This window comes from Nyctereutes procyonoides, unplaced genomic scaffold, assembly GCF_905146905.1.
Source record: "Nyctereutes procyonoides isolate TBG_1078 unplaced genomic scaffold, NYPRO_anot_genome, whole genome shotgun sequence".
Taxonomy (NCBI): domain Eukaryota; kingdom Metazoa; phylum Chordata; class Mammalia; order Carnivora; family Canidae; genus Nyctereutes; species Nyctereutes procyonoides.
The window spans coordinates 7,628,635-7,652,532 of NW_026575120.1; the positions used below are offsets into that span (position 1 = coordinate 7,628,635).

Below are 23,898 nucleotides of genomic sequence, written 5' to 3' on the forward strand. Positions count from 1 at the left end.
TGAAAACCTGAGAGGAGGCCACGCTAGGACTACACAGTGAACAGTACAGCTGGCAGCACCAGCCACATCTGGTGTTTGTGTGTTAAGGATTCTAAGAAAGCCTTGGTCACTACCGGAACAGCTGACCTCCGTTTACCTTCAAAATCCTCAGAGTAGAAATGTTAATGTCAGGATTCCTGAATGAAAGAATACTATTTGCACTCTGGCCTCTGTTTCTTTCCACATAATACTATCTTTTTCAAAGCGTCCCTGTAAAATACTGCTTTAATGGGTAACTGACCATGCTTGAAGTGGAGACATCCTTTTCCTAACATGGTCAGGGCCCAGGTCTTTCAATCATCTTTTTTAGGGCAGTTTGAGAACATAGTGGCAAAAGTTCAAACAATCAAGCCCTCTCAGCCCTTTGGAAAATAAACTCTGTTTGACTCGGATTCTGTTGACATGTTTAAGATTGAGTTTATAGCTTCTTCAAAGACCGTGTCATGACTTTATAGTCATCCTATACAAAGCAGATTCTCCTAGGGCATGGTTATGTACACAGAGGGGGGCTGGCTAACAAAAAGTGTGCTTTAGTAGAAAAGAACTAAATTAAGCTGGGGTGGATGGCCGAGTCAAATGGAGCCCCAGATATCTCTGAAGTACTTCCACCTAAATCTCCCAGGAGGTGGATCCAGTCTCTGCAGTTAGCAGACAGTGCCCTCAAGAGCTACTCAGACCCTGTGAACTAACAGAAAGGAGCAATAGGAGGAGGACATGCAACATCAGCTCCTTGAAAGGGGGTTGGGTGGGGGTGTTGGTGTTTGGGAGAAATGAAGCCAGGTGGAATAAGAATAATTTGAAACTGCACAGCACCGGTTTGGACAACAGCTCAGATAATCCTGCTTTCTCCAGTTGTGTGAGAATCCCACAGTTGGGTTATGAATCTCCTCCTCTTTTACAAGTGGTAGAAGCACCTTCTCAGAAAAGCCAAGAGAAGAAATCCTCAGCAGTCCATACTTAGGAGTGGTAGCTACAGCTACTAATAATAAACACTGGGCCACAGGAATGTTTATCATATGCCAAACATTAACCATTGACGTGAACTATTCTCATAAAACCAACTCTGAGATGTGGACTGTTTTCATTTCTAGTTGATAGCTAAAGAAACTGAGGCACAGAAAGATTAAAATAACGTTTCCACGGGCAGCCCCAGTGGCGCAGCGGTTTAGCGCCACCTGCAGCCCAGGGCGTGATCCTGGAGACCCTGGATGAGTCCCACGTCAGGCTCTCTGCATGGAGCCTGCTTCTCCCTCTGCCTGAGTCTCTGCCTCTCTCTCTCTGCATCTCTATGAATAAATAAATAAAATCTTTAAAAAAGGAAAAAAAAAAAAACGTTCCCAGGATTAGCAGCGAAGGTAGATTTGAATGTAGGCAGACTCCAAAGGACACACTCCTAATTGTCAGTTACAGCCTCTTATTTGGGAGGACGTTTCATCCAAAACTGGTTGTGACCTTGAATCGGGAGGTCTCCTTTGTAACTGTCACTATAACTCTAGCTGATGTTTCAGGAGAACCAAATCTCCACCCCCCTACCAGTAAGTGGACGGGGAATCCACTGGGACCATCTTCTAGTTTCTTTACTAGTCCTGGACTTGGAGGACAGAAACAAGGTTTTTTCTAACTTTGTTGTTGGAGTGCTTAATATCCTATTTTAACTACTTTGTAAGTTTCACCGTAAGAGTATGGCATGGTGTTAAGAGGGTATGAATTTGAGTGCTGTAGTTCGTTGATATGAATAAAAGTGAAGCCGAGGATAAAAACTATATTCTAGGAAGTGGCCTAGTCACTAGGCCTAGCATATGATCAAAATGCTTTTATTCCAGACCCAGGATGGCTAGTGAAGGATGATAATAGGTGTTTATTGTGTCCAGGCTGTTAGAACACCGAGAATTGAGCTTGGCACAGTGTTATCACAGGAGGAATTACATAGGCTAAAAATCAAGGATAAACCTCTAGAGACCTTCCAGGCTGGGTATGGATGCATATTCCTTTGTCACTAAAACTTTCAAAGGTTAGTTTCATTGTGTTTTATGGAACATCTGGTTTAGAAACAAAAACATTTTTTTTTCAAGGGGTTAAAAACAAGAATGGGTGGCCTCTAAAAAACTAATATTCCCTTTAAGACTGTTATATTAGGCAACAGAGAAGGGAATTGTACCTGAGTCTATAGCTTGACTTCAACCCAAGAGCCGCTTATATCTACAGAGCCCTTGGGAAAGGGGTCTCTTCAAGTATAATTAAGATATATTACCAATAGAGACATATTCTTTTCAAATGATTGTTTAGGGAAGGAGGATAATGAGTAGTAAATCAGATTCTTCTAAGGTAAATCCAGAGCAAGGATTTTGAGGTAGTTGGATTAAGAAAAAAAAAAACAAGGCATAATTGCTTTGATAGTTTCTCAGTGGACAGTGACCCAGAAGCACAGGCTATTGTGTTAACAATCCTGATGTTTCTGCAAGCAATGTCTTTATTTAGAGAAAATGAAATGTAGTTTACATGTGACCGCTTCTTCGCACTTGTTCGTTCCTTGTGGGATCCCCTGTCTACCTAAATTTCAACACAGTGGAAAATGAACAACAACCTCCATTATTTTCAGAATATAATGTAGTCTTTGTCAGCTAAAAGAATTTCAAAGGACTGTAATGTACATGCACACACAATCATGAGAATCAAAATTGGATTCTCCCAGTCAATTGTGAATTTAGGTGGATTACTTTTTTGGGGTCTTAATTTCTCTGTCTATATCGCAGAAGTCATTGGCCTTTTATATTTATATTGTATCAGACTACCCTTATATCAGGATTCTAATATCCTTGCCTCCTGCCCAGTGAATGCTAGTATGGTCTTCTGAGATCCCCAAAACACCCTCACACATTTCCAAATATCCCAATGGAGTGGGGCGGGGGAAGTTCGGGGCCAGGGCCAGTGGAGTACTACCTACAATTGAAAACTACTAGGCTAGGTCGTCCCAAAAACTAAACCCTGAAATTCTGTGAATTTCGTGCCTTCTGTAGATAGCCCTTTACAACATAGTGTCAGAGAACCTGACCCAGACCTCTCTGTCAGCGTGCTTTTGTGATCTTTACTCAGTTTTGGGGTCCCCCCCACATTCTATAAATGTTAATAGAACATTTTTACTCATTCATTTTCAGAAATAGTATGTAGGAAGAAATTTTCGAAATTGTGGTATTGATTTCCCCCTCACACTATTCCCTTTATATCATCTTTTCTATTTATAATATGCAGCTCTTCTAACTTCTCTCCACACATTGTTTCTGAGCCTCCTCTCCAACCGGAACAGATTCCCTGATGCAGGTTTCTTTTTGGCTTGTCTTGAGTCATTTTAAAGATCCAACTGAATGTAACAATTGTTTTCAGACTCCTAGGGAAATTCTTACATGTACCTTGCCTAGAATCTGTTTCTAATCTGAATATTTCATGCTGCTTTTGGAAGAGAAAGCTTGACAATACTCAGAAAGCTGTAAATAAATCTTGGTCCCCTCAGACTTCAGAATATCTCTATAAAGTATGTATTTACCTCCTAGTTTCTGATGGAAATGACATGTCTATCAATTTTCAGAAAACCATTTGCATTTCTAACTTTTGTTTTTAACTTCTAGAAGGTTAAATTCTTTCAACTTCATTTTTTATGTATCAAGATTTGTGCTCCCAAGGTTTTACTTTCATGTAGCCAAAATGCTTATTGAAAATTGGAGGCCTTTATTCTTAGCCCTCTTTAGGAAATATTTTAAAAGATAACAGCATAGGGCATCTCTGGGTGGCTCAGCGTTTTCGGCCCAGGACATGATCCTGGAATCCTGGGATTGAGTCCTGCATTGGGCTCCCTGCATGGAGCCTGCTTCTCCCTTTGCCTGTGTCTCTCTCTGTCTCTCATGAATAAATTAATAGAATCTTAAAAAAGTGTAGAGAAATGTGAATCAAAACCACAGGGAGGATACCACTTCACACCTATTAGGATGGCTAAAATAAAAAAGGCATTAACAAGTGTTGGTGAGGATGTGAAAAAATTGAGATACCCCTACAATGATAGTAGGTTTGAAATGATATAGCCACTTTGGAAAACAGTTTTACTGTTCTTCCAAAATGCAAACCTAGAATTCAGTAATTTCACTCCTAGAGAGTTGTGTTCACACAAAAACTTGTACACAAATGTTCATAACAGCCAGAAAAAGTGAAAACAATCCAATGTCCATGAACTGATGAAAGGATAGACAAAATGTGATACAACTGTACAATGGATGATTATTTGATAAAAATAGTGAAGTTCTATGTGGTATGAGTGAACTTTGAAAATGTTACTCTGGGTGAAAGAAGCCAGTCACAAAGGACCGTGTACTGTATGAATCTGTTTTAGGAAATATGCAGAATAAATAGACACAGAGGAAGGAATAATAAAAAGCAGATTATTGGTTGGAGGGATGAGTTGGAGAGGGGAAAGTGGGGGGTTTGAGAGACTGCTACTGGGTCCAGAGTTTCTTTTGAGGGCTGTGAAAATGGACTAAGCTCTGTTGGTGATGGTTGTACAACTCAGTGACTACAAAAACCATTGTATCCAAAAGGGTGGATTTTAGGTTATGTAAAGCATATTTCATAAAGCTATTAAAAACATACGGTATTCTAGCAACTTTAAGAATAACATTTAATTTTTAGGTAAGTCAACATTAAATAGAAACCGAAGTCCTGGGATCCCTGGGTGGCGCAGTGGTTTGGCGCCTGCCTTTGGCCCAGGGCATGATCCTGGAGACCCGGGATCGAATCCCACATCAGGCTCCCGGTGCATGGAGCCTGCTTCTCCCTCTGCCTGTGTCTCTGCCTCTCTCTCTCTCTCTCTCTCTCTCTCTCTCTCTCTCTCTCTCTCTCTCTCTCTCTCTATCATAAATAAATAAAAATTAAAAAAAAAATTAGAAACCGAAGTCCTAAGCAGGTTTTTATATTTGATCATTTAGCAAGAAAGAACTTAAATGCATTTTTATGGTGGGACGAAAAAAAATCTTCTGAATAGAGGGTAGCCTAATTAAGCCACTTCCAATTTCTGGATCAAGAGCCAACCCCCCCCCCCCCCAATACTATTGTGACTAGAAATCTTTGAAGTACAAAATACAGGTAATAAGAATCATTCTCTGATTTATTAGCAAGAGGTTGCTGAGAAAATGGATAGTTGTTAAAACTCAACCGAAGTCTTGATCTCAATAACTTAGAATATAAATGTTTTACAAAACGTGCATGCCATCAAGAGTATACCAGTCTTTCGGGCAGCCCCGGTGGCCCAGCGGTTTAGTGCTGCCTTCAGCCCAGGGTGTGATCCTGGAGCCCCGGGATTGAGTTCCAGGTCAGGCTTCCTGCATGGAGCCTGCTTCTCCCTCTGTCTGTGTCTGTCTCTCTGTGTGTCTCCTGAATAAATAAAATCTTAAAAAAAAAAAAAAAAAAAAGCATACCAGTCTTTCTACTCCTGATATTTGAATCCCTTCTTTCTTACCCATAACTACTGTTTAATGTACCACTGTTGACAGAAATTAGCAATATTAGTTCAACTTTAATGTTTTATCCTTGAAAATTTAGAACGAAATCAGTGGTTCCCCACCCCCTGCTGCCCCATAGCCCAGTCCTGCCACACAGATTTTTGTTTTGTGGGATCATAACCATGACCTTAGAGAAGTTAAAAGCATTAAAAGTTTTGACTTATTAGGCTGAGTGAGTGATAAGGAAGTCCAGCAGTGGACACCAGGTAGATCAGCTACCACCTGGTGGAGCTCTGAGGCTTAGAGTTTATTACAGCAGGTTATGAAGTAGCCCTGGAGATTTATTGGGGGTCTCTGCCTCGATAAATCTGAAGAGGCACATCAGAACTCCAGCTCTCCAAAGATCTGTGGTTTAGTACCAGAAACCAAGAAAAGGGCGGGAGGTGTGGAGTGGGGAGAAGACAAGATCCAGGTACTGAGATTAGATTATGAAGTCAAAGAGCAGTCACTACTACGTTTGACCTTGACTTGAGCTCCTTGCCTCAGGTTTCTTATTTCCTGGACACAGAATGGTTTCATTGACTTCGTTTGTAAAGGTTAGAAGATTCTCAAGGCTGAGGAAGAACGGTGAACAGATTATTACAAAAGAAAATGGATTTTTATACACTGAGATTTTATTGTAGTATATATTTAGTTGCTGGTGACCGTTCACTCTCATTCTGTATTAGAAAGTCTGAACGAATTGGTTAAAACCTATAACTTAAACAGGCATTTATTTCTCCTCTTCAGCCTAGACACCTGGATAGGCAGGGTTTTCTGGAAGCCTCACATTACTTTGGATTACTTTGGAGTAAGAGTGGGTTTTCATTTGGAGTTGGGCCATGGTGAAAGGGGCGGTAAAAAGCTTATTAGAATCAACCAGGAGGGGCACCTGGGTGTCTCAGTCGGTTAAGCGTCTGCCTTCAGCTCGTGATCCTGGGATCAAACCCCACATAGGGCTCCCTGCTCAGGGAGGAGCCTACTTCTCCCTCTGCCTGCCGCCCCCTTTCTCTGTCAAATGAATAAAACCTTAAAAAAAAAATCAACTACGAAACTCAACATATGTTGAATCTTATGAAATGGCTGCTGCTTTATTAGGCACCCCCACCCCCCCACCCCAAAAAGTTTCATCTGATCTAGTACGTCCATTACAGACCTACTGGATTGCTGGATCAGAAAAGATGTGTGTGAAATGCCTAAAAGTACTGAGTAGCTTACTGGGTGGCTTGTGACCGTCTCCCAGAGGAGAGCAGAGTCTCCTGACCTTGGGTAAGTGGTAAGAGGCAGCCTATTATTTTCCAGTAGCTTCATATCATCCAAATGGAATAATCTTAAACATTTGAATTTGCCCATATTGGGACTTTGTGAAGCTTTCGATCTGGGAGAAACCAGGCATCAAGAACAATTCCGCCTTGAGAATGCTTCCTCCCCAGCTTCAGGCCATGAACTTTATTGATCCTTTATAAAAGCAGTGTTTAGGGACACCTGGGTGGCTCAGTGGTTGAGCATCTGCCTTAGGCTCAGAGCCTGATCCTGAGGTCCTGGGATCGTCTACCGCATCAGGCTCCCTGCATGGAGCCTGCTTCTCCCTCTGCCTTGTCTCTGCCTCTCTCTCTATGTGTCTCAGGAATAAATGAAATCTTTAAAAAAAAGTTTACTAGAGCAGTTCAGTTATCTTTACCCATCTCTTGCCTCCTTTTAAAAAAAATTTCAACATATTTCGAGTAAGAAGTTGAAAAGTAAAAATGAACTACAATGAATTTGATTAGAAACGTTTGGTTATTTAGATGCTTCCTTTTAAAGGTTCAGTATCTTAGAAAGTCACAACAGGTAGCAAGGGATGTTAAAATTCTAGGTCAACTTTTTAGTCACCATACATAAAACTGATGAATGGGTTGTTGAATCAACTTTAACTTTTTAAGTGGTAGAACAGTTTTATCTGGTATGAATACATAGGTTGGGGAGGGACCCAAGTGGAATACAAACCAAAACAAGTGAATCTGACTGTATTTCAGGTGAGTAATATAACCACACTGAAGCGGAGGGGAGTGAAGTGGGGAGAACTAACCTAAATTATTCTCCAGTATACTGACTGTATTCTTCTAGGCTAAAAAAAAAAAAAAAAAACTGTAAATATTGAACTTTAGTTAATAAGTTTATGTCGATACTGTTGTAGCAATTCCACAACTGCTTAGTGAGCAAATAAGTAAATGTAAAATGGATAATGTTTCTAGGATGCAGATGAGGAGTTAGAAATATGGAACGGGAAGACTAAAATTAAGCCAGTGGTGTTAGATTGGAATTGGAGCTGTCAATACAGACTTAGTGTTACTGTTTTTAACATATCTAAAAAGATGTAGGGAAATAGATACAAATAGATACACATGCATGTGTGTGCATGTACATACAGAATACAGACCTGGGACCATCTGAGTACTAAAAGAACTAATAATTATAAATCAAATAAGCTATGAATCAGTACTGATGCATAAATGAACAAATGGATGAATAATAAATGGAGCAGAAAAGTAAGCTTTTCCTTAGAGTAGAAAACAAATATAGAAGGAATGATGGGATTAGCAAATCACCATTTGACAGCCACAATAGTTGTGATTGCTTCAGGAAAGAACGTTTAATAGATGTTAAAATTAGTGGGTGAAAGTTTGATGAGAAACCAGATATTTATATAGTCCAAAGTATCTCCTATGAGATCTTTATTTAAAGAAAAAAAAAAAAAAAGAGGGATCCCTGGGTGGCGCAGCAGTTTGGCGCCTGCCTTTGGCCCAGGGCGCGATCCTGGAGACCCAGGATCGAATCCCACATCGGGCTCCCGGTGCATGGAGCCTGCTTCTCCCTCTGCCTGTGTCTCTGCCTCTCTCTCTCTCTCTCTGTGTGTGTGACTATCATAAATAAATAAAAATTAAAAAAAATAAATAAAAATAAAAATAAAAGAAAAAAGTAACCTTATAGTGGAGAAACTTGGCAAGTGATCAAAGTTATCACTAGTAATGGGACAGAGATGACCTCATGTGCCTCCTGATATGGTACACTGAGAATGACACATCTCTCCTGTGATATTGCTGCCAAAAATGCATAACCTGAATCTAATCAAGAAACAAATCAGATAAACCCAAATGGAGGGACATTATGCAAAGTAGCCTGTACTCCTTAAAAAAAAAAAATGTCAAGGTTACCGAAGACAAGGACAGAGGAAGGTACTCCAGGAGACTAAAGAGGTGACAGCTAAATGCTATGTACGATTCAGGCTTAGATCCTGGATCAGGAAAACAGATGTCTTTGCTTTTGGGAAATCAAAGTATAAAGGCTAAAGGGGCATCATGCTTCAACTTACTCTTCCACAGTTCAGGGAGGAAAAACTGCGTGGTGGAAAGCTGGGCAGAGGGCATGTAGCAATTCTTTGTACTGCATCTGCAGCCTTTCTAGGAATCTGAAGTTACTTCAAAATATTTTTTAAAAACTGAACAGAAGATCCTAATATAGCTGGTTGTGCGCTAGGTGGTCGTCTTCTGGTGCTCCATAGGGAACCACTTACACTAGCTCTCTCTCCCTTTCTCCTTTTTAATCAGATTTTATAAATTATAACTTTACAAAGTAAACTTATTTGTAAGAAACTCAATACAGAACTATACAAAACACAAGTTCTCTCCCCCTTCCCCACTTTCACCACCAAAGTTACCACTATTTACAGGTTAATTGGTCCCACCATGAACATTGCTGGGCTTGCCCAGATAGTGCTCACTGACCAGTATGTATGGTCATACTTGTAAGTCTCCTCTCCCTGCCAGACTATTGAGCATCATTGATGATCTTTTTTTCTTAGCCTCATGTTGCTGTGGACGTGTGTGTATAGCTTTGCTTTTGTTCTTTACCAGAATTTTCTCTAAATGAAGGCTTTCATTGTCCATAAAATGAGTTGGCAAGGACTGACAAACCCAGCTACTTAAATTGTAAAGACACTGGGGTAGCTGCTAGCTCACAGGCTTGAAGAATGTACCAAATGAACAGCCTCCATCAGGCATTGGGACACCTCTGAAAACCTCGGTCACAGGAACTGGGGGACCTTTTCTGGGGTAGGAGACTGTTCCAGTGACTTATTGCCAACCACCTCCATTTTCTGTGTCTCCAAAACTTGAGGTTGAAATCCTCAGAATACAAGACCCCCATTTAGGGGATCCCTGGGTGGTGCAGCGGTTTGGCGCCTGCCTTTGGTCCAGGGCGTGATCTTGGAGACCCGGGATCAAATCCCACGTCGGGCTCCCAGTGCATGGAGCTTGCTTCTCCCTCTGCCTATGTCTCTGCCTGCCTCTCTCTCTCTCTCTCTCTATCATAAATAAGAATTAAAAAAACCCCATTTGGTCATTTGGAGCAGCATTTGTCCCTTGAATAGTGAGAGCTGTCGCTAGGGAAGTAAGGGCTTGGAAGGTAGACACAGGCCCCTGAGTGCCCTCCCAGAGAAGGAGGACCAGCAGAGCAGCCATCCCAAACGACTTCTCTTTCCAGGTCTCCCCTACCTGCTTCATGTCTGGTCTGTTGTGTGTCTCCTTGGAGTCCAGCTGCCCTTGTGCTACCGGAGATAACCTCACTATATTGAGTCTCAATGGTGTTAGCATCAGCTTGGGAACTTGTTAATAATGCCCGTTCTCAGGTCCCATCCTAGACCTCCTGAATCAGGAAGTTGGGTGTGTGGTGCTCCGCACTGTATGTGGGAAGTCAACCAGATGATTCTGATGCATGCTAACATTTGAGAATCTCAGCCCTGCTAAACCTGATCATATTATACAGGTTGAAATTTTTTAATAGCTCAGCTATGCGCATATTCCAAAGTCCTTCCTCATGGTATAAAAAGTCCTGTGATCTCACCGCAGAATGCTTGTACAGTCATTCACCCACCTCCCCAGCATGTGTGTGTGTACTTGTGCGCACTCTCCCTCCTCTACATCCTGTCACACACAATTTTGCTGAGCTCTTTCCTGGACTGCCACCTGGTCAATTTCTGCTCTTTTGTCACTTCCTCTGTGATGCCTCCGCCTCCTCTCTTCCCCAGTCCCTGTCCCTTTTCTGCCTTGGATATGTTTCTCACAAAGCCCTAAGTATTGTGTTGATCCATTTAACCATTAGTTTATCTGTATAGCTCGGCCGCTAGAGTATGGGCTCTGAGCTCCTCAGGGTAGGGATTTCATTGGTTCTTATGTCTCTGACATAACAAGAATTATATGCTTGGTTAAATTTTGGTGGTAGTGTTTTTGTTTTGTTTTAAAGATCTTATTTATTTGAGAGCAGGAGAGAACAGGAGCAGGAGGAAGGGGCAGAGGGAGAGGAACACTCCATGCTGAGCAGGGAACCTGACAAACCGCTCTCTGGCTCTTGATCCCAGGGTCCTGGGGGATCATGATGTGAGCTGCCCAGCTCACTGCCTCCCCCCCCCCCCTTTTTACTTTCTATTATGCAACTTCAAGCCGAGCAAAAAATAGAGAATATAGTAACGAACATCCATTAACCCATCACCAGAATTTGCCAACTTAATATCTTACCACATTTGCTGCATCTTTTTTTTCCCTAAGTGTTTTAAATACATGATGTTATATCATGACATTTCGTCATTATAGTCTTTTTTTTTTTTCTTTAAGATTTATTTATTTATTTATGAGAAACACAGAGGCAGAGACAGGCAGAGGGAGAAGCAGGCTCCATGCAAGGAGGCTGACATGAGACTCGATCCTGGGTCTCCAGGATCACACCCTGGGCTGAAGACAGTGCTAAACTGCTTAGCCACTGGGGCTGCCCTCATTATAGTATTTGTATCTTAGTGCCAAAAGCTAAAGATATTTCCTGGGTTACCATAATATTACACCTAATAAAATTGACAATTCCCAAAAATCGCCTCTGTCCATTCTGTATTTGGTTTTCTCCATTTTTCCACAAAAGGCCCTTCACATGTGGTTTGTTCTATCAAGGACCACACATCTCATGTGAGGGTAGGCCCTTGAGGATGTTTTAGTCATTCTAGAGTAGTCCTTTTCCTCTTTTTTTCCTTATTCAGTGAATAAACTCCTAGCTAATCTTTATTCTTATGTGGGATAACAGAAGTCCAAGACTAGTTTGCTACTAAGGAGTTGGAATGTTGTTCTTTCTGTTCAGAATAATTCAGGCTTGTAGGGTCCCAAATCCATGATTTGCAGCCAGTAAGTCAGTCATTCCAGCACCAGCCAGGATGCAGAAGCAGCCAGTGCCGCAAGTGCTAGAGAAACAGGAGAGCTACTTAGGATCTGGATTTTGCATATTCGCTTAATAGCTTCTCCATCTTGTCTTCAGAAAGTCACTGGAAGAGCTAGAATTCATTTAACAGTGACTCTGGATCTCTGTAGACTTGAGTGTTCGGGGTTTGGTAATTTCAACTTGCCCTTTCATTGTATTGCATTCTTTACTAGCTTTTTTCTTATCCTTTTAGGACTCTGGGCTTTGGTAGGGTTTTTGAGCAATAAAATGGCATTTTTAAGCTCTCTAACTTAGAATGTTAATATCAATAGGACATACAAATTTGCATTTGGAGGTTTAAGCCTAGAATTCAGAAAAATCTTTTTTGACCTTTATTTATATAGAGGAGAAAGGGGAAAGAAAAGAGGATTTTAAAAATTCTTCAGAGTCCTGAATGCAGTAACTCCGTTTAAAGCACTACAGTATGTAAATGCAGAGTCTGAAGTTCTCTTAGGAGTTGCTAATCGCTCTTGGTAGCTTTTGAGATAGAATTATTAGGATTTCTTGTGATTACAATACCAAGCCATATACCAGTTGAGTAAGACTGTTCTGTGGATTGAGTCACCTGTGATGTGGATAGAGGTAGGATTGGAGATGGGGCTGGTGGAAAGGGGGAAACTTACCTAAATGAGGCTACAGAAGGTTCAGAAAAAAGTACTGTGAAGTATTTTAGAAACTGGCCTGGGAAAGAAAACCGTGTTAGCATGTTAGCAAGACTAGCTGGGACAGCCATAACAAAATACCATAGACTGGAATGGTTTAAACAACAGATCTTTAATTCTCTCAGCTCTGGAGGCTAGAGTCCAAGATCACATTACCAACCGTTTCAGTATCTGGTGAGAACTCCCTCTTTCTTGCTTGTAACCCCCTCACTATGTGCTCATGTGACCTTTCCTCCATGTGCGCTTTTGGAGAGCAATCTCTTTTGTCTCTTCCTTCTCATCTCTGAGGGTAGACTAATCCCATTTTAGAGGCTCACCCTCATGACTTCATCTGAACCTAACTGCCTCCCAAGACCCCACCTCCAAATACCGTCGTGTTGGGGGTTAGGGCTTCAGTATAGGATTTCGGGGAGAACATGAACGTTCAGTCCTTGACACTGAAGTATAGGATATGGAACTGTCCTGGTACATTCTTAAGAATATGAGACTATTAAGGTACATTGTTCAGCACTATCTTTATACCTCCCAGAGTTTGTCCTGGGTAGGGGTTTTAGTCTTTGTAGATCACAGTGAACCTGTATTGGTTTGGCCACAGTGTTTCAGGCCACCTTGAAGAAACTGTTGGCTGTCCCTGTGGTCTGTCAGATTGGGTTGCTTCTAAATAATTTTATTTTCAACTTGACATCATACTAATAGCCAGAAACTGTCCTTTCTAATCACCATGTAAATAAAATACTATTTGCAGGTATAAAAGAAGGGTTTTCTTCATTGTAGGAGGAGTTTTGGTGAATTACAGGCAAAAAAGGAAAATTGATTTTGAAAGGCACAGAGTTCCCCCCCTTCACTTGACAGTAATCTTATCCTATCAAAGTTTAATGTGAAATCACTTTGGCCAGAGAATAATCTTATTAGGGCTTTAATTAAAAGCACAAGATGTTGGATTTTTTTAAAATGTCTCCTTATCTATCTTCCTCTTTCCTTCTACTTCCATGATCACCCTCCTGTGCCCTTCCCTCTCCCCTCCCCTGTCCCTTCACCATCCTTTAACATTTAAAACGTTTTTGGCTTGGCTGATCCCTCTGGATAGAAACTGAGCTGAGCAGGATATTGATTACCAAATATGGTATTGCTGCTAAAGATGTTAGAGGAATGTGGCTTGTATTCTAAGCCTCCGGCCTCTGAATAAGCTGCCAAACAAATTAGGTCATTTTAACTTCTGAGCTTGCCTTTTTTTTTTTTTTTTTTTTTTTAATAAGGAACTGGAACTTTGATTTGGAACATGGTGGTGGTATTTTAGCTCACATAGGGAGGAGGGATGTGAAGAGGGGGTCGAGAGTGGGGGGAGACTTAATTCAGCATGTTTTAGGCCCTGAGCCACCAGGCCAGGCGGTATAAAGACACAGCATGTTGTATGGAACCTCTTCGACTCTGGGACACCAGTGGAAGAGCTGAGGCACAGAAATCAGATGTGCCACCTCATTATCATCTGAGGCTAGAAGCTCCAGAGGACCACTAACAAGTCCCAGGATGCTCTTCTCAGATTACAACAGGCTGGACGACAGTCACCAAGTTCATGTGGGCTCAGGTTTAGGAAAGCTGCTTCTTCACAGGTTTGGTGGGAGTTTAGTGCCAGGGAGGACACCTTGAAATTGATGGCAGATTGTTACTCTGTGTAGCTGATGGGTATGTGAATACGCAAGTCCATTCACAGCATACCTTCTAAATGATAGCTAGAGACTGTCTGCTTTTGTCTCCCAGCAAAGACCACAGTTCTCTGGGTTCATATTTGGGAATATTTATTCTGTTGTGATATTCTCATTGATAGAGTGAAATGCTCTTAAGTGGAAGTGGATGGAAGTAGACTCTGCTTCAGAATGCTGCTTTGTTCTTTTTCCTCATCTTTGGCAAGATAATACTGAAGTTTCGTAAGTTGAAACAAACACTTGATACCAGGGGAAGAATTTTTTTTTTTTTGCATTTCTTATAACTGGCACCTCCCTTTTGCTGCTTATTGTCAGTTAGGGCTGTACAAAATGGCTTCCTTCTCTTCCTGCCCACCCGTTTGCCACCTTCAGCTGGTTTCTGCTCAGAGAATGGATAAATCAGGCTCACAAAGAAATTCCACCCACTCCAGGATGTGTGTAGGTCAGGGCTCTGTGGTGTTCGTTGTAGCTCCCCAAGGACTTCTCCCCCCCCCCCATATTTCTTTCATTGCTGCTATCATCCAGTCACAGGCTCTTCTTCCCATCTTTGGAGCTGAGCCTGTAAAGTTCAGAGTTGTTCATCCTGCTCTACAGAGTGTCTTACTAATTTCTTATGAAAATTGCTCTTTTCGTCAAGCTAATTAAGTCAAACGGGGACTTTGGGGCCCATAGGCCCACATGAGCACTAAATGGAAAACCTGTGTTCTTAGGATACTCCTTTTCAGAACCCCACCCCCTTTTCGGAACATACCATACAGACAAACATAGGATCCGAGCCATTTTGGATGCACACTTATGCACTATACTGGGATATTTTTTTGTTGCCGTTGTTGGAACACATAGCATTGGAAAATAGGTATCATGAGATTTTTCATTACACTTAGTAATGGAGGCTTTTTTTTTTTTAAGATTTTATTTTATTTTATTTTATTTTACTTATTTGAGAGAGCAAGCACAAGTGGGGGGAGGTGGGGGAGACAGAGATGCAGACTCCCCTCTGAGCACAGAGCCAAACTCAGGACTAGATCTTAGGATCCTGATACCATGACCTGAGCCGAAGGCAGATGCTTACCTGACTGAGCCAGGCAGGCACCCCAGTGGAGGCATTTTTGAATGGTGGGAAGGTTTCAAAATAGACTTATCTTGCCCTAAATCTTGTGTTATAATATTTGTTATTGAATATGTTTAAGTAAACTGCAATAATAGGGTCAGGAGTAATTAAAATTACTACCCAGTCTTTGCATTTGCCCATGTAACCTGTTGTCTAACTGTGTAGCTGATAGGCCAGCTGTAATCAAAACCAGGACTTTACCACATCAGGATTTTAAGATTTTTATATAAACGTATAAGCTAATTAGAATTAAATACTTGTTCATTGAAATCTTAAATCTTGGTTCCTATTTTACTAACTCAATACATGTATCACCATTAAGAAAACTCTCCAGTTAGAAAGGGAGGGGAAAGGGGCACCTGGGTGGCTCAGTGGGTTAGCATCTGCCCTCAGCTCAGGTCATGATTCTAGGGTCCTGAGATTGAGCCCCATGTCAGGCTCCCTGGTAATGTGAGGAGTCTGCTTCTCCCTCTCCTCCTTGTTCCTGCATGCTCTCTCAGAAGAATACATAAAATCCTTAAAAGAGGAGGTGATTTTCTCCCTCCATTTCTAGGTGATGACACTAAGGCATTGAAGAATGACATTGTTTCAGGCCAGTGTCAGAACATTGGGTGGGACATAGATGTCCATAATTTCCAGTATTGCACAGAGCTTTACAGGAATTACTTTATTCTCATTGGTAATCATTCATTGAAGTTTTTCGCTATGCTAAGAATTTGCTGGTCCATATTGAAAACTTGAACCTGAACGTTTTTGTTCAAGAAGAAAAATAATTAAACATGTAACTAAATGTTTTAAGTAAACAAAATTTCCCCTGACTTTCTGGACATGTCATATTACAAGTTTTCATGTATTCTGTGTAAGTAGTGAGAACCAGGGCTCTTGCTGACCTTTTTTTCTGAAAGACCAGGATTTACTGGTGTGTTTATTTTGTCACCATTCCGGTTTGACTCTAAGGAAATGAAAACATCTTCCATTTGTTCTTTATTTCCAAAGGGCATCCGCTTCGATCCTGAAATTCCGCAAACACTACGACTAGAGTTTGCTAAGGCAAACACGAAGATGGCCAAGAACAAATTAGTAGGGACTCCAAACCCCAGTACTCCTCTTCCCAACACTGTACCTCAGTTCATTGCCAGAGAGCCATGTAAGTTGATCTACTTTTCATTTAAAAAAAAATAAAAGAATAACTAAGAATTGTTTGTGTGCTGCACGTGAAATTACACCACAGGACATAGAACTGGCTGAGTGTCATTTTCCGTTTCTGTGAAGAGGCTGTGGATTCTTGCTATCTGAATTCCAAATACAGTAATCTTGTTGATGATTGGCTGTGCCGAAAGGTGGTTCGGTTAGATTAAAACTGTAACTACTACAGAATTTCGTTTCATGTTTTGTAGATTTTCTTAATGTCATCTTGACCTTATCATGAGGGTGTTCTGTTTGCCTGGGGTACAAATCCTCCTTTATTCCCCCATCCCTGGACAGGAAGGCTGGTTCTCACCATCTACTCCATTTGTTGAAGAACATCAATTCTGTGGCTTGAGAAAAGAAAATATTAAAAGTGAAAGAAGCAGATACTAAGTTCTGTTTTTGAGAAGAGTTGAGCTTATAAATCTAGAGAGAAAAGTAAACATACACGAAGAATTTGTATGTTGGAACAATCAGTTCTAGCAAACTAATACTGGTGAATTTAAGGAAATCTAGGGCTTTGTGTTTTAAATTAATTGGGTAAGGATACCAATTGCTAAACAAGTGTTTTACCCCACCTAATGAGCTTATTCCCTTAAATGGCCAGGCTATGGTTTTGCCTTTGATTGAATAACTTGAAAAGGTTGTCTTAATTTTCTTTCTTAAGCTCAATCAGCATAAGTGAGGCGTGAGATAGGCCTTAACTTTTCCTTTCATTGCATAGCTATATGTGATTTAATATGGCAGGGGAATCAAGGAATCCCAAGTGATTTGCTGTTATTTGGAATATTTTTGCTCTTTCGTTCTTGATCTTCTTTCCAAACCACATGATCTTGATCATCTTCTTGCTTTCCTTGACAATGCAGTATGTTCAACTTTTCTTACTGAAATTGAAGGGCACATGAGTTTCTTTCTTCCCCCATGTCATGTGTGTGTCAGATTTAATCAGGTTATTGTGGAAGTTAGAGCCATTATGTAGCCCTGTAACTCTTGAGAAAGCTGCTGCTTGTCAGTGGAAACTAACAGATAAGAGTTTCTCCCCCAGCATTTTCTAAAATTTTTCTGTGAAGCCAGAAGTCATAATAGAGAAAAAAAATATTCTTCTAGGTCTAGGGAAACTTGAAACCTTTTCTAAACAGAAGTTTCATTTTATGGTACAGTTGCACTACAGGAAGATGAATGGACATTCCTTACATAATTCTGTATCCTTAAAGCATCTAGGACAGTACCTTTTGTATATTGCATATATTTAATAAATAATAGTGATAAGTAGATAAATATTTTAATTTGGTTATTTGCAGAATTGCCCCATTTGTATGCCTCTTTATTTCCCTCTGAAATGTCTTCGCTCTTGAGACATCAGAAAAGAGTATTTGTAAGATACCTTGATTTAGAAAAGGCAACATAGAGTACCTCTTTAGTTTTCTAGTGAATTTTCTGCCTCAGATCTGAGAGTATTTTAAAAAGATTAATTTAGACATCAAGTATAATGCTGAAAATACTTGATCCTTTCAATTCTTTATTGAATACTTTTGTTCTGGGTCCTCAATTTTTTTTTTTTAAATCTGTTTCAAAAGCTCTGAAATTGGTAATCTGGGAAGCTCTGAAATTGGTAGTCTGGGAAGTGATAGCCAGTTCACAACAGGGTACACAAAAGCAACATAGATGAACAAACTGAACATCCATAAGTCTCTAGAGTTGTAGGAGAGCTTAGAGCAACATTTATTAGAACACAGCTCTGGCCAGCTCTACCCACCTCCCTTCCCTGTGCACAGAACAGCTCAGAAGTAGTCAGATAATTTCCATGGCACAGTCAAAACTCGCCTGGGCTGCTCGTGGCAAAACAAACGAAGTGTAAAACAAACAAACAAAAACAGCAGTATATTCTTGAGAAAATAAAAGAATGATTTCTCTTAACATAGCTCCTTTTTACGGCATAGGGGTCTTGAAGAACAGCAATTGCACTCTCACTCATATTGACTTTATCATCCATTACAGTTCCCTTTGGGAATTATGAACTTCCCTGTCACATATGCAGAATTGTTTTCTTGAAAGCACACTGCAGACTAAGAACACTGGTGGTTCTTTACTGGCAATTCCAATTGATCGGTGTTCAAGGTAGTAGTTCAATCACCGGTAGGAGTAGACTGCAGTGGAATCTTCAATTTTTGGGATTGAAAAAACCCTATAGGGCTGCCTGGTTGGCTCAATCAGTTAAGTGTCCAACTCTGGATTTCGGCTCAGGTCTTGATCTCAGGGTCCTGAGATTGAGCCCCTCAAAGCTCCATACACCATACTCTGCTTGAGGATTCTTTCCCTCCCTCCCTCTGTCCCTTCTCTCACTCGCTCATTCTCTCTTTCTCAAATATTTCTAAAAAAAAAAACCCTATGGACTTTTCTATTGTAGAGGTTTTTAATATTTCATTTTGTTGATGTTTTTATACGGTTGTAGCTGAAACCTATTTGCTGTCACTAAAGGAAGAATGTGCTAAGTTATACAACAAATATTTGAACTCTCATTTCTCAGGTACCTGTTGAACTCTGCTGAGCTCTCAGTGTGCTAGACACTAGGGAAGAAGGGAACTGGTTGCTGCCTTAAAAGAGCTGGCAGTCCAAGGGATTGGTAGTGGTCAAATTTGTCAGCTAACTTAGCCCATATAAAGGATGTAAAAACTTTTTTTGCAGCTTGTCCCGCAGATCAGACTGTCTTATTTGCCACGCACCTGCTGTTTCTGCAGAGCATGACAAATGAGAAAACTAGGGATTGTACTTGCCAAGGGAAATGATGACTTACAGTGGAGAACCTTGGCTTTAGACTTGAAGATGTCAGAATTCTGCTCCTGCCAGTCATTGTCATGCTTGTCAAATCATTGTCAAGTTTGACCTTAAAGAAACACATTGAACCTTTGCCATGCTCCTGTTCTCTCAGCTATTATACGGGAATAATACCTTCTTCACATGCTTCTTATGAGAGCTAAATAAAGTAAGATCCCAAGGTTGTGTTGAGGAGTAAGTGGCTGTAATGGATATAGGTAGAGCACCAGTCAGACGTAAAGTAAAATCTCAATTAAAAAAAAAAAAGTTGCTTTTTTCTCCTAATAGTTAAAAGTAGGCATTGACCTTCTGAGGCTTCATCACTGTGACAGTAGACAGTTGTCTTTGCAAATTAGGAGAAAGGATGAATGAAACTGTCATACGCAGTCTCAGGAAAGTGTTATACTTTTCTAACGAAGTTTTTTTTTAGTTTCAACTTCTTGTTCCCTTGTATATAATGAAGAAAAATACTGTGGAAAAAGTAGGAAGTAAGAGATTTAGAAAAATTATAAATTATATAAAATTCTGCTCAATTATGCATTTGCTGATACAGGAGAGTAGTGTTCTGTAGTTGAACTCTACTCTAGAGATGAAAACCAAGCAAGTGACTGTATCTTTGAGTTTTATTTTTCTCATCTATAAAATGATGATACTCTGTGCCAGACACTGCAACATTTTATGTGAATTGGATTCTCAATAGCACTATTTTACAGTTGAAAAACAGGCCTTGGAAAATCCAGTAATTTTAAGGTTACCTGGTCATCGGATGTTATATATGATATTGAAATCCCAGCTGCCAGTGGATCTAGATGTAAGTGTATCTGAAGATAAAGTCTTTTTTTTTTTAATTTATTTTTAATTTTTATTTATTTATGATAGTCACAGAGAGAGAGAGAGAGAGGCAGGCAGAGACACAGGCAGAGGGAGAAGCAGGCTCCATGCACCGGCAGCCCGACGTGGGATTCGATCCTGGGTCTCCAGGATCGCGCCCTGGGCCAAAGGCAGGCGCCAAACCGCTGCGCCACCCAGGGATCCCTGAAGATAAAGTCTTTAAAGACATGATCAAATTAAGCAAGGCCATTAGGGTGGGCCCTAATTCAATATGACTACGTTCCTTAAAGATGAGCAGGGATGTGTTTACACAGAAAAAGCCAGGTGAGGATATGGCAAGGTGGCCAACTGCAAGCCAAGTTACAGAGGCCTCAGGGAGAAACCAGACCTGTCCCCACCTTGGTCTTAGAACTTGTAGCCTCTAGAACTGTGAGAAAATTAATTTTTATTATTTAAATCACCCAGTCTGTGATATTTTGTTACAGCAGCCTGAGCAGACTAATATGTCAAGGGATAGAGCCTGGATTGAAATTCCGATCTGTTACTTTTAGTTTTGTGTATTTGGTCTAGTTACTTAATATCTCTCTCTCTCTCTCTCTCTCTCTCTCTCTCAAATCTTTAAAAAAAAAAATTTAACACTCTTATTAAATACCTGGTAAGCACACACCTCTTGGTGAATAATCACTGGAATAACCACTGGAATTTCCCCTTTATCCAGTACTGACCCTGGCTATGTGGAAGTGAATTTTCTATCTGAATGTTTAGAAAACTACGTATTGTACCAGGGCAAGGGCCTCCTGGGGACAACACTCTGTAAGCCTGAAATGTGTTAACTTTCATTTCTGTGGGGTAGGGCCATTCAGGGCCTTATCTGAAACTCCATGTGCCCCTGAAACAGAGTTGGGGGACCTGCCTTTTTCTAAGAAGCATACACAGCATGAGCCATCTGAAAGACTCGGGTGCCTGTCCAGTCCCTGGCTCTGCTCAAAAATGTACAGGTCTGGGGTCCTGTGTCATGTCTCCCTCCCTCCCCCCACAACCCTTCCCCAGCAGCAGGTGCTATGTATCCCATACCTGCCTTCCTCAAGTGAGGTCATTTAGAAAGCCAGCGACTGGCTGGCTTGATCAAGCTGGTTAGAGGGAGGCAAGGGTGAAGACAAAGTTGTAGGTGTTCTGTGGGCATGAGGGCAAGACTGTTTTGCTATGAAAAGCAGCTTCCTTAGATGTTTGTGTTTCATATTACACGATGCAAAATAGTTTGTTTTCTCTGAAGATAGAAATTGTACTTGCTTCTCAAGGGAAAAATTTCTTGCAGTTCAGAAAAATACAAAGAAGAAAATTCATCAAATTCTACCAGAGATAACCACCATTAACAATTTGGTGTATATCCTTCCACAACTTTTAGTATGCATTCAATAAAATAATGCATCTATCCAGTTTTTGAATTTCAGAATCATTTAACTTATCCTTTTAAGATAAAATTCAGTGAGATTAAATGGCCTGTAGGGCCAAAAATAGTACCTGGGCTCTCATGGTCTATTGCCACAGGTTCTGTGTTGCCTTTGCTGGAGGATACTAATTCACAGTGACACAGATCCTTTGCTAGAATTAGAGCAGGGGGAGTGGTGGTAGACTATCTAATGTCCCAAGTGAGCACAACCAGCTAGCTCCTGGAGTTCAGGTGGTTGAATGAATAAACTGTGGGATTTTATTAAGTGGATAGGAAGAAAGGAAATAGCTATTTATTGAGCTACTATTCTAACTTCCCCCAAATCACACAGCTCATTTTAGGCCTAATTGCTGGTCTCACTGCACCACTTTCTGACTTAGAGCCCACAGGTGCTTTCGGCTCTAATTGTTTTTAAGGTATTCCTTAAGGGGTGTTTTAAACTCACCCCAGCCTTGGAGCACCCAGGTGACTTGTCGTTTAAGCCTCCAACTCTTGATTTCAGCTCAGGCCATGATCTCAGGGTCATGAGTTCAGGCCACATGTTGGGCTTCACACTGGGTGTGGAGCCTACTAAAAAATGAATGCATAAAGTTTCCTCATTTTCAAATGTCAGTAACTAATTGAAATTTTTCTTTAAAATACAATACAGAAGGGCATCTGGGTGGCTCAGCTCAGTTGGTTGTTAAGTGCCTGATTCTCCATTTAAGCCCAGGTCCTATTCTCAGGGTCATGAGATCAAGCCCCCAATCAGGATCCACACTGAGTATGGGGCCTGCTTGGAGTTGTCCCTTGCCTTCTCCCTCCCCACCGGCCCTCCTTGACCATGCTCTCTCTAAAACAAATAGCTCATTTAAGTCTTTAGAGAAGATCGTATTAGAGACCCCTGAGACCTGCAAGAGATTATAAGGAAAAGATTTCAGATCACGTCACTACTCAGTGAAAGTCAAGCTTCCATATAACTCTGTGAAGCATAAGATTTTTTTTTTTTAAGATTTTATTTATTCATGAGAGAGAGCGGCAGAGACATAGAGGGAGAATCAGGCTCTGTGCAGGGAGCCTGATGCAGGACTCTATCCCAGGACTCTAGGATCACGCTCTGAGCCAAAGACAAACACTCAAAGGCTGAGCCACCCAGGCGTCCCTGTAAAGCATAAGATTTTGATGGCCAACGTGCATTAACTGTAAAATATATTCTTACATAGTTGACCAAATTGAACTACTGATGGCTTTTAGTTTGGTGTAATTCATTCTGAGTTATTTCAGAAAATAAGAGTGACCGTTTTCAACAGTTGAGGTATTTTAGTTTAATGAATAATTGCATCATCAGCAAAGATGAGGATATTTGACTTTGATCTATAGTTGAATGACATGCCATTTACTCAAGTGTTTCACATCAGATAGAAATGGAAATGGGCATGAATGGAAACAGGCAACAATTCAGCTCTGTTTTATATTTCAGATCCTAAGACTTCATCTCTACCTTCTTGAAACAGTGATAGTATGAAACCAGCATATATATCCCTACTAATCCCTACTAATTTATGGTTAAGTAGACAGTGTATTCACTAGGTGGTCCCCCTTGTCCCCCTTTGTAAAGTCCCAAAAGACTGATGAGCAGTCCGCATAAAATTTTCACACAAATCAGACCTCACCTGCTCCTTATATAAAGGATGGGATTGAGAGGCCTGGTCCTGCAATTGTTTGAAAGTAAAACTAAAACAGAAATAGGAGGGATTGTCTGACTGGATTTTGGGTCTCTTATTTAGGGAGATAAAAGGTTTGAGTCCCTTTTAAGGAAAATCCTTGGAGACAGGTATGTTGACCACGTGAATCACAATCTGGGTTTATCTGCATTTGAGAAATAGGCTCAATATCCTTTTTTTCCCTTGAATCTTCTCTTTGCAAAATAGTAGTTTCATTTCACTTTGTAAAGTGACCTTGCTTAATCCCATTGTGGTGTTAGTGGAGGAATACATAAATTTAATGGGTTAAAAGTACACACTTTCCTACCATCTAGAAATAACTACTATTAATGTTCTATCATTTATCTTTCTACATATGTCTCTATCCTTTTATACAGATGTGTATAAAAAATAAAGTGTATGTCAGATTATCTTTGGTTTCGTTTGGTTACAACAGACAATACACTGTCCTCACTCCTCACTTATCTCATGACCAGTTTTCCATCCAGGGCTGTATACCCTAAGTGACTTGAAATGTCATTAGGAAGTACCATGGAGATGTGGTGCTGCTAGGAAGGAAGCTTCCCTCTTCCCCAAGCCCCCACCTCACTTCTGCCAAG

At 40.7% G+C, this 23,898-nt stretch overlaps 1 protein-coding gene across 6 annotated transcripts in view; it reads left to right on the top strand.

Moving 5' to 3' along the window:
* The window catches only part of RBPMS (RNA binding protein, mRNA processing factor), a 173,018-nt gene that overhangs the window by 91,918 nt on the left and 57,202 nt on the right, over positions 1–23,898 (top strand). For all 6 annotated transcript variants that reach the window (XM_055334868.1, XM_055334864.1, XM_055334865.1 and 3 more), the window contains exon 5: positions 16,310–16,460. In XM_055334868.1, the coding sequence (XP_055190843.1) occupies positions 16,310–16,460 (151 nt within the window). The remainder of the gene's footprint in view (positions 1–16,309; positions 16,461–23,898) is intronic.